We start from the raw sequence: 15,524 nt of genomic DNA, 5'->3' as shown, positions 1-15,524 counted from the left end.
GAAGGGAGTCACTCCTGCACATAAACGTTCTAGAACTGAGAGCAGTGCGCTGGACCTTGAAGTCTTTCCTGCCGCACATCAGAGGGTCCATAGTGAGAATATTGACGGACAACACAATGGCAATGTTTTACTTAAGCAAGCAAGGAGGCACACGGTCCAGAACCCTTTCCACCGAGGCTCAGAAGGTGTGGCCTGGGCTCTTAAACACGATATATCCATTGTAGCTCATCATCTCCCGGGAGTAAGGAACGAGCAAGCGGACTCACTCAGCAGAAAAATGGACCAAATACACGAATGGGAGATAGACAGCATTCAGTTGTCGAAGGTTTTCGAGAAATGGGGACGGCCTCTGCTGGATCTCTTCGCAACGAAGAGGAATAAGAAGTGCGATATGTATGCCAGCAGATGGCCACAGGAAGGTTCTCTGGGGGAAGCGTTCTCCTTCCCGTAGACGGACAAATTCCTCTACGCCTTCCCTCCGTTCCCTCTTATAAGGAGACCTCTGCAGTGGATTTGCAGGTTCAGGTGCCGGGTCATCCTAGTGGCACCGTGTTAGCCGAGGCAGCCGTGGTTTTCCGACCTGCTTCACCTGTCAGTAGATCAACTGATATCGTTCCCGAAGTTTCCCAATCTCCTGTCCCGGGACGAAGGAACAGTGTGGCATCACAATCCAGACAGTCTCAACCTCACAGCTTGGCTCCTGACTTTTCGGAATTTGGTGCCTTGAGCATTTCGTCGGATTGTCGGAGAATCCTGCAAGCAGCACAGGCCCCTTCCACCAACAAGTCGTACGCGTTTAAGTGGAGAAGATTCTGTATGTGGTGTCAAGGACAGCCGGGAGTGCAACCTCTAAGGGTAACTCCGGAGCAACTTCTACCGTATCTGCTACACCTGGCGAAGAGCGGATTATCCTTTTCATCAATAAAGGTACACCTGGTGGCCATCTCTAGGTTCACGAGGAGGAGGCAGTCGTCTCCCTTGTTTAGTGACAGGCTGGTGAAACACTTCATGAGGGGTCTGTTCCGAACATTCCCGCTGGTTAAACGGTTTCCACCAACGTGGAGTCTGAATGTGGTGCTAGCAGGGTTAATGAAAGCACCCTTTGAACCAATGGCCACATCGTCGATGAAGTTCTTGTCATGGAAATTGGCCTTTCTAATAGCTATAACATCAGCTAGGCGGCTCTCAGAATTGCAAGCGTTGGTCGTGGACCCGCCGTACCTAAGGTTCTTTAAGGACAAAGTTGTTCTGTCAACTAATCCTGGTTTCATTCCAAAAGTTCCCCCGCCTTATCATAAACACTCATCCATTGTCCTGCCTACCTTTTTCGCGACCCCCTCATGGGCTAAGGAAAAAGTCCTCCATACCTTGGACGTGAAGAGAGCTCTAAAATTTTACCTTCATCGGACTCAGCAACTTAGATCTACGCAGCAAATCTTCATTGCATATGGTCCGTCGACGAGAGGAAAAGCAATTTCAAAGCAGGGATTGGCCCAATGGGTCTCGTCGACGATTGCCTTCTGTCATTCCAAAGCGGGGAAACCGCTACAAGGGCGTCCGAGAGCACATTCCACGAGGGCAACTTCGTCTTCGACGGCGTTGTGGGCAGGAATCCCGTTGGCAGACATTTGCCAGGCAGCGGCATGGTCAGTGCCTCACACGTTTACCCGACATTACTGCCTCGAATGGCAGCATGCGGACGAGATACAAATGGGAAGAGCAGTCTTACGCCATCTGCTTCAATAAGGTAAGCCCTTTTCAAGAAGGGTCTGTTCTTGTTTTAACGTACGTATGTATATATATATATATATATATATCTAGAGAGAGAGATATGTGCATGTACTTTGTGTACTTATAAATTAGCAGTTTACGTATGCATAGTTCGGTATACGTATGCTTAGGGGGTGCCGGATTGCATTCACACCTCCCCTTTTCAGGATCACTGCTGTGTATTCTATTCTAAGCATGTGAATCCATGAAAGATCCAATGCTGGAGAAGGGAATAGTTTCTTACCTGTAACTCCATTTCTCCAGCATTAGTATCTTTCATGGATTCATAAGCGCCCGCCGGCCTCCCCGGAATGCAATCTACTTGTATAACTAGGTTTCACCCCATTCGGCTTTGGAGGGGTCGAAATCTGAAGGGAACCGCGGGGGCGGGGCATTTATACTGCTACGTCCTAGTGGGGCGTGCGTGGGCGGCCCCAAAACGACATAGATAGGACACAAAAGTGTTGGAAGTTTTCCTATGGGAAACGGCTTTATAAGTGTACCGAGGGTTTCCAGTCTGTCGACGGGGAATATTCTAAGCATGTGAATCCATGAAAGATACCAATGCTGGAGAAATGGAGTTACAGGTAAGAAACTATTCCCGTCATCAATTCCCTAGGGACAAATGTCTGGAATACTACAGCATTGAGGCGGTCTTTCTGAAGACCTAAAAGCTGCAGGAAGCGCATATTTATCGAGAAAGAACGAAGTCCATGTTGCTCCATTGATCGCTGAGTCCAGTTCTAAATTCGGCTCTTTGTCAATAGATCTGAGATGTTTCCATATATCTTTAATTTTACGTTTACATAACATCTCAACCATATTTTGATTGTTTGAGTGACATAATGGAACGAATTCGTACAATATCATTCTTAAATTTCGTCTGTTTTTTTTTTATACAGAAAAAGATTTGTATCGAAGAGCAAGATGGACTTCTTTACTTTTCTCAGTTCAACATGTTTTTTACGTTTGAGCTCAGATATTTCTTGTGATAGCTGAGATATTGGGTTTTTTATAGGTTCCTGGAGTTTTTGAGATGTAGCAATTATGCCCAGATGGTAGGCGATCATCTTCAGATTCCATTGCAGAATGCATTCCATCTTGTTGGAGTCCAAGCTACTTCCATAAGTCGCGGTTGACAAGAAACAATTGTTCCAATTAATCGCAAGCCTTGTTCTGTCACTCTGAATCAGAACAAGGGTGGAATCGTGTACCAGGTTTTGGATCTGACCAATCATCGAGGACATGATCATTAAATGATGACCCATGCAGGATCAAGAGTCTTTGAGAGTGATAACATCCCTGACAACGTTTTGGAGCTTACCAAATAGTCAATCCAGGAAAAATGTATTCCTCTTTTCCAAGTAAATGTCTCATGGCTAGCATCAGGTTGTATGGTGTACAAGTCCCACCCTTCTAGAAATTGCAACCAAGCTTTCCCTTTTTCAGACTCAAGTCTTGAGTAGTTCTGTGATCGTGGTTTAGTACTAGTAGAAGTGTGAGGGGAAAAAGGCTGCATTAAAATCTCCTCCAATAAGAATTTCTGCCTGGGGAGTGTTTTTATAGGCCTCCAAAAGGGCCGTATCAAGAATTCCGCATGCATGAAGTATGGACATAAGCGATGTATTCCAATACAATATGAGATCAAAAAAACATTCAAATTGTGTAAAAGATCTATTTTTATATCTACCAAGAGAAACAACTCGGATTCATAGATGTGATTAACCTTAAAGAGAAGCCCATTGTTAATGAGAATAGCCAGACCGCCTGCAGGTCTACTTCCTTCTCCACCAACTGCATGGTGCACAAAGGAGGTATATCCGTCAAAATACAATTCGGCCGTGGACATAGTTTCTTGAATTAGCAATATATGCGGCAGAAGGTCTGTATTAGCATACAAAAGCCATTTTCTAAGGTTGTTGAAGCCGCAGCAATTCCAAGTGACAATCTATAGATCCTTCAATTATGAAGAGGCTTGATTTGGAATGATAGCAGACGCAGCTTTTATAAGGTGCTCTAACCATGTTGGACCATTAAGAGCTGTGGTAAGAGAATCTAATTGTTCCATCATCTGTTTAGAAGTGTCTGTATTAATAGCAGCCTGCATAGCATTGCTTTCAGAGGAAATCGAATTCAGTGGTTGAAAGTCAAAGGCCATGGTGTCTTCTACTAAAGGAAATGCATACATTTCAAGACCCAGCATAATTAAATCAGTTTTGTCTTCCCAAAGTAGCTTTGCAATAATAGGAGAGAGCATTGTTGATAGCATACGATTATTATGTAAATTGCAAAGTTGAATGCTTTCAATATCATTGGAGACTAAGCTCTGGAGCGATGGAATTTTATATAGGAACTTCATTAAGAAGGAACGATTAATACGTTCCTTCCCATTAATAGTAGGACCGCTCTTCCAGCCAATGGTGGTTTTCATTGCAAAAGGTATGTTATTAAATGATAATGTTGAATCAGAGATAGCCAATGGTTGAATTACTACCTCTTTGTCCAACATTATTTACAGCTATTTCATCGGACAAAGGCCTTCCTTCAGGCAGTAACACATTGCCTGCTGGCCTTTGGGAGTCCGAATGAGCTGTTGAAACTTTAGAGCCTTCTCTATTTTCATCAGAATTAGAGGCAGCAGAAGGTCCAATGTTGGTAGACGTGAATGCCTGAGCAGATTCAACCAAAGGCTGTGGAGAAACGGCATTATTCAAGTCTACTAAGGGTTTAAGAAATGGATGTTCACTTGAGGCAGATAAAGTTTCAAAACATGTTTGGACATGAGTGGAAATTTTAAGGGGTCTTTCTTTAGACGGCGTGAAGGATTCTATATCCTCGTCGGGTGCTTTCTGGATGGAATTCTTTGCGGAGGACTTTCCCCCTGCAGATTGGCACTCTGTTTTTAGAGATTTTCCGTTTTTTTTATTTAGCTTCTCAGGAAAGTATGCAATCATATTTGCCTGTGTTAAGTTTGCAGACTTAGGACCTGCCAGGGCCATGTGTTGAAGTTTTGCCCCCACATTGGGAGCGCCTATATCTCTTGATGTATTTGTGAGCCCTATATTGGTACAAGCTAATCGGCCACTAGGTGTAAGTTCTTCATCCTGTGGCAGTAGCTGGAGTACGATTTTACTTTCCTCATTCAATTGGCCCAAGTTTAAGGCATGTTCGATGTAGAAGGCTGTTTCTGTGGTTTTATCCTCCCAGAACAATCTATGATTTTCTTCAGTCCTGAGTATCCCCCATTATCAGTACCCCTCATTTTGTGCCTTCTTTTTGATGTTTTTTTTTTTTAGCTCTTCTAGATGGATGGTAAAACCCTTCTGAGGAGGCTGTTGTCTTCTTCAGCGATTCTCTCTAACTCCTTTTCCTGTTCTATCATTTCAGTTATAGCAGAAGGACTATCGGGCGAAGGATCATGCCTCTCTACCACAGGCACTGGTGTTTGATCAGTTTGTAGAGTGTCAGCGAATTGCATTTGAGGATTCGTTTTATACAAAAATTGTTAAATCTGCAGTAGTCGATCGTGTTGCAATTTAGCTACTTCAAGTATGTCAATTGTTTCCCCATTAACACCAATATTAGGTGAATTTATCGGGTTTACCACAATTTGTGAAAATGACGTGGGCTTTCCACGAGAAAGAAGGGGGTCGTTTAATGTTTGTGTCCCCTTCGAGCTTCTTAGGGTTGCATCAGAAACCGAGAAATTGCATTTTACTATCAAGGCAGCTCTTTCAGGGCGCACTAAATGGAATTTATGACAGGCCTCTTGTGACGGAATATATTCTTCTAGTTTATTTAGCTTTTCAGTGTTAAGAAAGATGCTATTTTTTATGTCCTGAAGTAATTAGTGTGAAAATTCATGACCCCCATCTAAGAAGTTAAGAATTCTGGTTATTACAGGGAAGTCATGTGTTTCTTTCTCTAAGGCTTCAGAGAGCTTCCTCTCCGAGGATAAAGGTACCTCAGGTGAATGGTAAATATTGAATAATGGAGTGGAAATATCCAATTCACCTGGGACGTGAATATCAAATGGAGGTTTTATTTCATTCACCTGTGTTGAAGACGGCGAACTAGTAGATATATAAGGGGCTTTGGCAATAAATAAGACTTTGCTTTGTGAAAAGCTTTGTATGTATTTGGCAAGAACTTTTGTGTTGGGCTTATGAAAGTGGACATGTTCACGAAGGTGCCCAAAGGTCGAGACTGGCGTAGAAGGGTCCAATGAAAGACGTACCCGTTTGTCAAGATCTGCCATAATGACCGGTGCGTGCATTGAAATGTCTTCAGGTGGAGTAAACTTATCTACGTGAATATTGGCAGCCACGAGATGTGCACTCTTTGTAGTTTCTTTTTCGGTAAATGGATCATGAGTAATATCCTCATTTGCAGCTTTCAGCTAGCATAAGGCTTGACATTCTGGAATGTCAGCATTGAAGTTATTTTTAGGAAGGTTATCAAGGATATGGTCATCTTCATTCGATTGAACTGACATCGAGAGAAAAGAGTGTTTCCCTTTTGAGAAGGAAGCCGGACTTAGAATTGTTTTTTTATTTTTAGATTTAGAGGGACTCTTACATAGCAGCTCTTTTGAGGGGAAGATCTTTAATTTTCTTCCCGTTAGGCAAAGTGGTTTCCGTATTTGAGAGAAAGCTCCACCTACAAATCTAGCTATTATGACGCGTGATCTTAAATTTAACAGCTAAATGGAAATGTCCACCGGATCTCCCTTCTTAAGGGAATACCACGGGAGTAAAAAAAAGGCAAAAAAGATTCTATTTTACCTTTTGCCACACGCCTAACAGCTCAGCAGCTACTTGAGATGCGAATTCGGATGCGCGCGCGCAATGCGCATGCACCTCAGGTAAAGTAGCTGAGCATGAACAGGCTGGGCAGGTAGGAGGCGGAGCCGGAGGCGTGTCTAAGGGCAAGAGGAAAGAACATTAAAAGCGTTTGAAAGTGGAAAAAAAGCCAGGAAAGTACACTTTGTCAAGAGCGCAGAGACAAGTTCCAACAGATCAAACTAGCGCTCCAAAGGATACGAGCACACAGTTCAAAAAATGGACTATTACAATGCTAGTAGCAATGTGCTTGATTCTCGTGAGTAAACAGTTCTTTAGTAATTCAAGTCCGTGTTGTGCAGTAAGAGAGGATTCCTCTTACCGATGGCACTTGCACTGAAGATATTCATTAAAGTCTTCTGAAGCCGACTCCAAGATCCTGAAGACGGAGTAGAGCCAAGGCAGCGTAGCAGAGTAGCAGCTTGTTCAGCTCAACAGCTACTTGAGAAGCTACTTCGGATGCGTGCCCCCTCTGCCCCTCTTTTCCTTGGCCAACCCTAGTTTCCTGGGCAGAGCAGCCGTATGTTCATCCTGGCCAAATGTGGGGTTTGGGAACATCGTGTCCTAACCCACATTCTAGCTAAAGGCTGCATGTTGCTGGGCAGATGAGGGGCAAAAAGGTTGTTTAGAATTGGACAGCCCTTGCCAGTTTGAATGGTGCGGATCCATGCCATCGGGTGACTGGGGTCTACCTCAACTCAAATTTGGAAAAGTCATGTAGATTGTGTGGACCCAAAACCCCTACGAAGAGGAGCAGCCGACTGAAGACTGCCATTGAATACAACCAGCATTGCCTTGAGCCAAGTCCTGAGTAAGCCCTGATTCTGCAACGATCTCAAAAAGATGCTAGTTGGTGCTTCAACCCGTGGGACAAACTAGTCCAAGCCCCCTACATATGGGGATACTGCCCTCAGAAGCGTTCTGAAACGTCCCAGAACCATCCTTTGACCTATCCAGCTTAATCCACGACATCTTCGGTCCCAGTTCAGAATTTGAACTTGGAACTCTGCGGGTAATCTACTAGTGTCCCAATACCCATCCTTTTTTGTGTTGGAGAGCAGCCACTGCAGAAGGGCCTTCCAGGAGAAAAGTGTGTGCTACCAGTATTACCGGCTGCCTTCTTATAATGTTCATCTCTGCTGCCCGTCTGTCAAGTTCTGGGTGTGGGGGGGATTCCCGTTATTGTGGTATCTGTGGTCATTGTCCTGAGGTGCCAGGGAACTGTCTTGGAGCACAGAACCACAGTCCAGCCTGTCCCAATCCCAAACCAGTGGTCCCTGGATCCTCCTCCCCACCCCATGCATGCTCTTCCTCGCACACGCTCGCTCTTCTTATTGCTCCCTCTCGCCTCCTTCCCAATCCCCCCTCACCTCCAACCTCCTCTCTCCTTCCCTCTCCCCTTCACCGCTCTCTCCTTCTTGCCTCTCCTTGTCCCCCCCGCCTTTTCCCTTCTCTCACCCTCTCACCCTCTCTCCATCTCCATCTCCATCCCCTCTCTCCGCTCTCGCTCTCCTTCTCCCCCTCACCTCACACTCTTCAGGGGGAAATTTACGTCTTATCTTGCATAGGGGGCATAGTTACTGCAGCTATGAGGTGTGTAATGTGTGGTGGTTGATAGTGAAATCTAGAGACTTCACTTAGGATCTTCGCTGGCCTTACTTTCTGTCCCTGGTCAGCCTTCTCACAATAAGTGAAAAGCGTGACTGCTTCCCTCTCTAAAGCTGGCCTTTCTGTATATGCAGCAGTGCCATTTCTGGGGTCGGTGATCCTGGTGAAGACTGAACTGGCTTTTTCCCCCAAGGTCTGCGCGTATCCATGATTAATCGGGCAACTTCGTGTAAGTTGGAATTGAGTCTGATTTACATTTTGCCTGTATGCCAAGCAATAAAAACAGGTAATGAGTTGCCAACTGCAGTTACCCTCCTCGGCTAAAATATATTTTTGCATTAACCATGGAGCCCTTTGTGCAAGAAGTCACACAGAAGCCCAGCATACATTTGCGTTATTTGCTGGTGATGTACTTTTCTTGATTAGAAAGGAGTCCTTACTACCTGTACAAGTTCATAAGGTGGAGGGGTTTGGCAGCATAAGATTTAAAATAAAACGTAGTAAATCCAAAATTCTAAGATCTCGGAATTCAGTCAAAGCATTTATATGGAAAAACTTTATAAAGCAGAGAGGGTTAGTATTATGGCCTATTCTCTGTACATAATTTCCCACATCTATCTCCTTTGTATATAAAGATCTAATTACCTTGACAATGGTGCCGTTTTGCGAACCTACAGAATTATGACCATTGTTTCTGCCGTTATTTGCATTTGTATGCACTTTCCAAAATGTAAACCCAAAAAAATGTACTTCACCATCTGACAGGACAAACATTGTAGGTTGTCTAAGCATTTTCCTTGTAGATCACGACTAAAGGCGATCTGGCACTATCTGATCCTGAGGTAGGCAATGGCTGTGCAGCTCAATTTGGAGAAACCCAGGCACACTATGGAAAACTGTAGAGCAAGAAGAAAGCCAATATCCCTTGGGTAGTTGCTTGCCCAGAAGGGACCGACAAGACAACCTTCCCAAGTTCATTGTGCAAAAGTGACTATTATTCATTTAAAAGCTATTTTTTCTAGCTCTTATCGCCCTTTCCCTCTGCAATCATGCAGTCTTGAAATGCCAAAATGTTAGTACATTTGATGTGTTCACTATAAAACCGTTCATGATTCAAATCTATACATGTACTATTCAGGGGTGGAACGAAACCTACATTTCGTGGGGGAGGAGAGAGGCTATCCCTTCAAATTTTGGGAGAGGCGCTGGGGGAGGGGCAAACTTATCTGTGTATCAGTTAACTCTCTGCTTTAAGTCTGCAAGCACCCACTTAAGAACTGTGGGCCCCTCTTTACCCTCCAATCACTCCCTTGGCATAAGTACTAGCCCCACATCACGATTTCAATTGCCTAAAAATGTATGGCTATGAATGCAGGTGCTAACCGTGAAATGCTTTACATTAGTAATTGCAGGGCCTTTGTTAACAGCAAAGCCCAGGCTCTGTTTAACATCTGTGTTCTGTTCTGTCCGGCTACTTCTCTGTAGATCAGCCAGGTCAAGTCCACACAGCCCAAAATTTCAGGGGGAAAAGGGGAAGGGGGGGCCCAATGGTGTTGCTTCACTGGTACTAATAAACTTACGTGGCAGTGGTTGGCAGAGGTGCCCTAAACCACAGCAAAGTGTTGATAATGCACAAAGTGTTTTGAAGCTATGTAGTTTATCTGTTTAGTCCTGAAGAGCAACTGCTGTGGTTTTAATTGGTTGTTTTTCTTTTACAGTGACCATTATTGGTGGCATCGTTTTCCTGGTGTTTGCGCTTTCTGCTCTATTTATAAGCCCGGAGTCTGGATTTTAATGAACATTTTCCAATGTATAATGGGGCAGTGTGTAAAGTGCACCCATTTTTACAACATTCTGCAATGTATATACTGTACAAAATTATGTAGTTTACAAACAATGGTTTGAGATGAGAATTTTTGTACAGCCGGTCTGATTTTTTTTTTTTGTATTTAAGCCCTTGTCAGCCCCCTACTCCCTTATTGAAGTAAAAAGTGCAAGGATGAGTTTCATTTTTTGATGAGTTTTCATTTTGGGGTTTGTGGGTGAGGGGGTTGCAGTGGATTTCGGAGATAATGAATGTCTGAGTGAAATAGTTCACCCACTTAGGTTTTCCAAAATCGTACCTTAATGTTTTGTCTTAGAATTTGCTAATTTCTTTTATATTGTTGGTTAAAAGAAATGCAACAATATTTAAGTGGTCAATATTTGACAAAATGCTAATGCCATTTTTTCCTTAAAGGTAATGGAAAACTATAGAAGTCCAGATGTGTGTTGTATTTTTCTCTTGACCTTCTGCAAATATAATCTGGAAATGTGTATTTAACGGTCTCAAATGGAGACCTCGTGATTTTCATTTTCTTTTTATTACTCATTTTCTCTGCTTGGAATCGTTTCCTTTTGTTTTTATTAAAGTTTTTAGTAGTAACATGAAGATACATAGGAAATGCTGTGTCATGCCTCCTGTCATTTGATGTAATTTAAAACGTGTCAGTGGCCAGTGGCTTTTGCTTCAGCTGAGTTGCCCAGCCATAGTGTTTTGCTTTACAAGAGCCGTTCGAAGTGTTGCTTAAAGGAAGGTGGCCAACCCTGCTGACCTTGGATAGTTTGGGGCACCAAGGAGTGGCGAGGAAACTTCCGTTGGCATAATTCTCATCCTTTAAGACGACCACCTCACTAATTCTCATCCTTTAAGACGACCACCTCACTGAAGGCCAGGTGTGATGAAAGGACGTCAGTGGGAAACATCTAGTTGGATTTAACAGTGGTTGAGTGGATGGATTCTGAAAATATTGTATCTGATTCAGGAAGCTATCCTCGTGAATTCAGCACCTAGTCTTCAGATTTTGCCTGCTGCGAAGCTGTTATAATTGTTTACCAGGATATGTATTACTAAGAATGTGACAGGAGGACAGTGGCGTTAACATGAGTTTCGGCAGAAGAAGGCCTTCATTCGAGGGAATGTGGCAATCTAAATTATGTAACAGTCTATTTGTATTTTATCATTCTGGTACTTAATATGTCAGCGTTTTCTAGTATTTTAACTAATTTGGCATACCATATACAAATGCTGGATTTTGATCAGTAACTAATTCAATATACTATTGGGCTGCGCACATTTCCTGCTAGTCCCTAAAGAGAAGATGCCAAGCTCCCGTTTCTGTCATATACTGAAGCTAGAACACACTTTTCACTGTGACCATCTGGAAATGGCAACATAAGTATTTAGCGTAGGCATTCCAAGCACTTGCGATCACGGATGGGGCCTCAGAAAAACAGCATAACTAGCCAGCTCATCATTGGAGAAAAAATAAATTTACGGTTGTAAAACCACCTTCTGCTGCAATACCCGATATTAGAGCTGCTTTACAGTTCGGGGCCCTACTGCTCAAGTGATCAGGATGCTTGCAAGTACCCTTGAAACAGGGGAGCAGGCTAAGTCTCTTGACTGCCTTGAAACCTTATCATAGCTCCAGAAAAAACTCCTAATCTAGGAGTACCCCTACACTGAACTCATTTGCGATATGATTGACTGTAAAGATGTTGGAATCTGGTGAGGGATGATAAAGTAGAACTGCTTAATCGTGCTATTAACTCCAGACAATGAGAGGTAGCTTAAAACCGAAGAGTTCCAAAGTGGGCAGTAGTATTTCTGGAGGTAAGAGCCTGTCCAACGGGAATGTATCTGTTAATGTATTGTGCACATGTTAATCCATTTAACAACACAATTGTAAAGCTTTGTATTAAGATTGCATATGAACACCACTGAGCAATGATTGTTGCCAGTTCTGCAATTGCTAATGTACTCTTTCTCGCCAAACACTCTTTACATTCAAAGCTTCCTCCTGTCTCCCTTCTCACACTTTGACCTCTGCCTCCTTGTCCATGTGAACTTCGCACTCCAACATGATGCAATGTATTTGACTGTAAAACAAATAAAATGGTGAACCGAATCCCCTGGTTCTTGTAATTGTTTGGAATAGTGTCTAATCTTACTAATGTAAAAATTTGGTAATTTTGTATGAGTGTTGAAAAGGTCTGCGAGGGTAATAGGCGGCGAGTGGGAAAAGTGTGGTAATAATTGAGGGGAAGAGAATGTGAGACGAAAACTTGTGAACTTGCTTGGATTGAATATACCTATGCTACAGCGGGTTGTGCTTGTCTGTAGGTTGCAGCCTCCTTACCAAATACCATTAATCATGGGCTTGCGCACCAGCAGGTTCAGCACAAGTTGCAAGCATTTTGTTTATGCCAGTGATTTCAACTCATAGTTGAGTGGGTTAATGTAAATTCTGCAGAAATGTGTACAGATTTGTATTCGGCACCCACCATAGCATTGGCGTTGTGCTAAAACGAAGTACGGTTGTAATGTAGCCAGAAGATCTGTGTACTGACTAAACATGTCCACAAGTTGAGCATCATGGACCAGGCAGCACATTGAACCTAGAGGCAAGGATGACTCGCCCCTGCCCCTCTGAGCTTGATACATTGAATGCTGTTAAATATGGTAATATCGACGCTGGCCATTAAAGCACTTAAACGCTGGTAGAATCTAGCATGACGCACTGTATAAGAATACAAATAGTTAAAACCTGGACGCGTCACAGGGCTGTGAGTAAAAGGGCACAATTGTAGCGGACGATGGCAATTGCCATCTCTCTTCAAGCCTGGTTACTTGTGAACATGGAGGTCCTTGTAGGGAAAGGGCTTGATGTAGCACATTTCAAAGCAGTGGTTTATGCTCATTGTATTTCCATAGTGCCTTAGGCCCTCAGAGAAACAGGTGCACAGATAAGACGAATCAAGTAAAACAAAAACATCAAACCAGTATCAAGAAAAGTTAATAAAACACCACACTAAAACATGCCAGATAAAAACCCTAATCTGAGTGCAGGCTGGAACAAAAAACAAGATTAAAGCGTTAGTCAGTTAAAACCATGAACAGAGTCCAGATAAACAAACAAGATCAAGTAAAAAATATTTATAACACTTTCTTAAAAGCTTGCAGGGATGTCTCAAGTCTCAGTGTAACTGGCAATTTTTCCCATAGAGAAGGGGCTAAAAAATCAAAGATATCGCCAATTTAGTCAATGGAATCTCAAGAAGATTACCACTGGATGACCTCAACAGACAGGGAGTGTCTTATGTGAATTTTATTGATCAAGTAGATGGGGCTTTTGCCAAATGAGCATTTATGTGTGACGGTAAGCTTGAGTGATGTGAGCCGTTCTTGCACCGCAGCCAACAAAGAGCCCTCTGCTGCTGTAACATGGGCCCTTCGTTCAATATTGGAAACAATAGAAACATTATTCTGTAGGACTTGCAAATTTGATAGGTATTTCTGCACGGACCCCACAAGGAGGCTTCCACCATAATCAATCTTCGAGCCTATAATGGTTCGAGCTACATTTACATTGTTTTCAAGAACTAAAAAAGGCTTAATCCGATGTAACAATTCAAAATCGAAAGACGAGACAGAAATAATAACGTTGACATGATCCTTCATCGAAAGGGTCGAATCGAGAATACAACCCAAAGTTTTCATTTTAGGTATGACTGGAATGATGCAATCTGCAATGGTAAACATTTGGTACACATCAGGCAATTCACTAAAACGCTGAGTTCCTATTCAAAATAGTCCAGTCTTGCTACTATTTAGAGCAAGGGAATTGTGAGCCACCCAGCAATTGTGCAAGCCTAAAAATCTAATTTATTCTCAGTCTGTGCCATAATCTCCCGTAAACTGACTTAAAATCTGCGTATCGTCTGTATAATTGGTGTACGATACACCATGCTTATCTTGGATCTCGAAGAGGGGCTTCATAAATAAGTTAAACATGGTTGCAGAGAGACATGACCCTTGGGGTACTCCACAAATAATTCCAATGGGGTAGCACTGTAAGAGGTATAAAAAAAACTCCAGCTTGGCGACCTGCAAGGAATGATGGGATCCAATTTGCTGCTCTTGAGTAAAAATATGCTGTTGTCTGGACATTGTCCTTTAAAATGTTAAAATACGATAAATCTAAAAAGATAAGTAGTGCCATATTACCTTTAACCTTGATCTGTGACATTGCTGATTTTAAGTCTAGAAGGGCGGCCTCAGTGCCATGTTATGCCCTGAACCCTGATTGTCTTCTCCTAAAATATTATGATCTTCAATATGCTGTTGAACATAAACTACTAGTCGGTCCAGAATCTTAAGCAAGAGAGGAACACTAGTGATGGGTCTATAATTGGTTGGGATATTGGGGTCTACGGATGGCTTCTTTAAAAGTGGGGTTATCTGTTCATGAACACAACAGATTCTCTTTGGGCGGCCATGGGGCTTTTGGAGCACTATAAATGTCAGATTTTACCCTGTCGTCCCTTCCTTGTATGGCTGAACAGAAAAGAGCCCTGGGGGATTTCGTGGGGCCTCTTTTGATATTCCCTAGGTCCTCGCTCACTGGGATAGATCGGTTAGATGTGGGGGAAAGGCGGGGAGGCCTGGGCCCTTTTTCTCTGGTGTTGCAAAAAACCAGCTTCGCCCCTGGCATGGATCAGGGTGCCTTCTTACAATGGATATGGGGCGGTCTGGAGAGGTTGGCTCAGCTATACCAAGTCTGATCTCCCTTGACCTTTTCAGACTGCATGACTAAATTCAACCTCACAGAGGTGAAGTGTATTAGGTATTGCCAGCTCTGCCACTGGATTACTGATCTTGTGACCTGAGCAGCGGGCACCAGACCCCACTGGCTCTGGAACGTACCCTACATGCGGGTGATAGGACTAGTAGAATTACTAAGATCTACAGGCTGCTAGATCGATCTGTCCCTTAAACCCGGCTTGCGTACATAGTCCAATGGGAGCAAGATCTGGGTCGTCCCATATCTGAAGAAAGCTGGTCGTGAATATGGCAGAGGGCAGCATCCTCCTCTTGATGTGTTGCCAACAAAGATAATTCATATGGGCTCAGCATGGAGACGACATACACCATTGCCCTTTGGAAAGATCGATGATTGATTTTTCACATTGCAAACCATAAAACACACTCCAACCTATACATGTGACCCTAAAAAGTCAAACGTTATTATTAAACCTGTACAAAATTGATTTGTTTATGCAATTCTATTTCATAAAACATTCTTTCCCCCGTCCAGGTGGAACTGCAAATCTCCACCCCATGATCACCGTACAGTAGTGAGGTCCGCCCATAATGCAGTCCTCCCCGCCATCCAGCTGGGGCCAATCCCAGTAGGCTCCCTTGTCTTTGACCGGCACAGTCTGCCTCCTGGTCCCACCCCCCCTCGTCCAAAACCACCCAGT

The 15,524-nt window shown here is 43.3% G+C and overlaps 1 protein-coding gene across 1 annotated transcript in view; it reads left to right on the top strand.

Moving 5' to 3' along the window:
• TMEM165 (transmembrane protein 165) overlaps window positions 1-12,169 on the top strand; it is a 229,092-nt gene extending 216,923 nt beyond the window's left edge. The window contains exon 6 of the mRNA XM_069631642.1: window positions 9,938-12,169. Within this exon, the coding sequence (XP_069487743.1) occupies window positions 9,938-10,014 (77 nt within the window). The 3' untranslated portion in view covers window positions 10,015-12,169. The remainder of the gene's footprint in view (window positions 1-9,937) is intronic.
• The last annotated feature ends 3,355 nt before the right edge of the window (window positions 12,170-15,524 follow it).

The sequence above is a fragment of the Ambystoma mexicanum genome, chromosome 6q, assembly GCF_040938575.1.
Source record: "Ambystoma mexicanum isolate Mex_15411 chromosome 6q, UKY_AmexF1_1, whole genome shotgun sequence".
Lineage (NCBI taxonomy): Eukaryota > Metazoa > Chordata > Amphibia > Caudata > Ambystomatidae > Ambystoma > Ambystoma mexicanum.
This window is presented reverse-complemented; position numbering and strand designations above follow the sequence as displayed.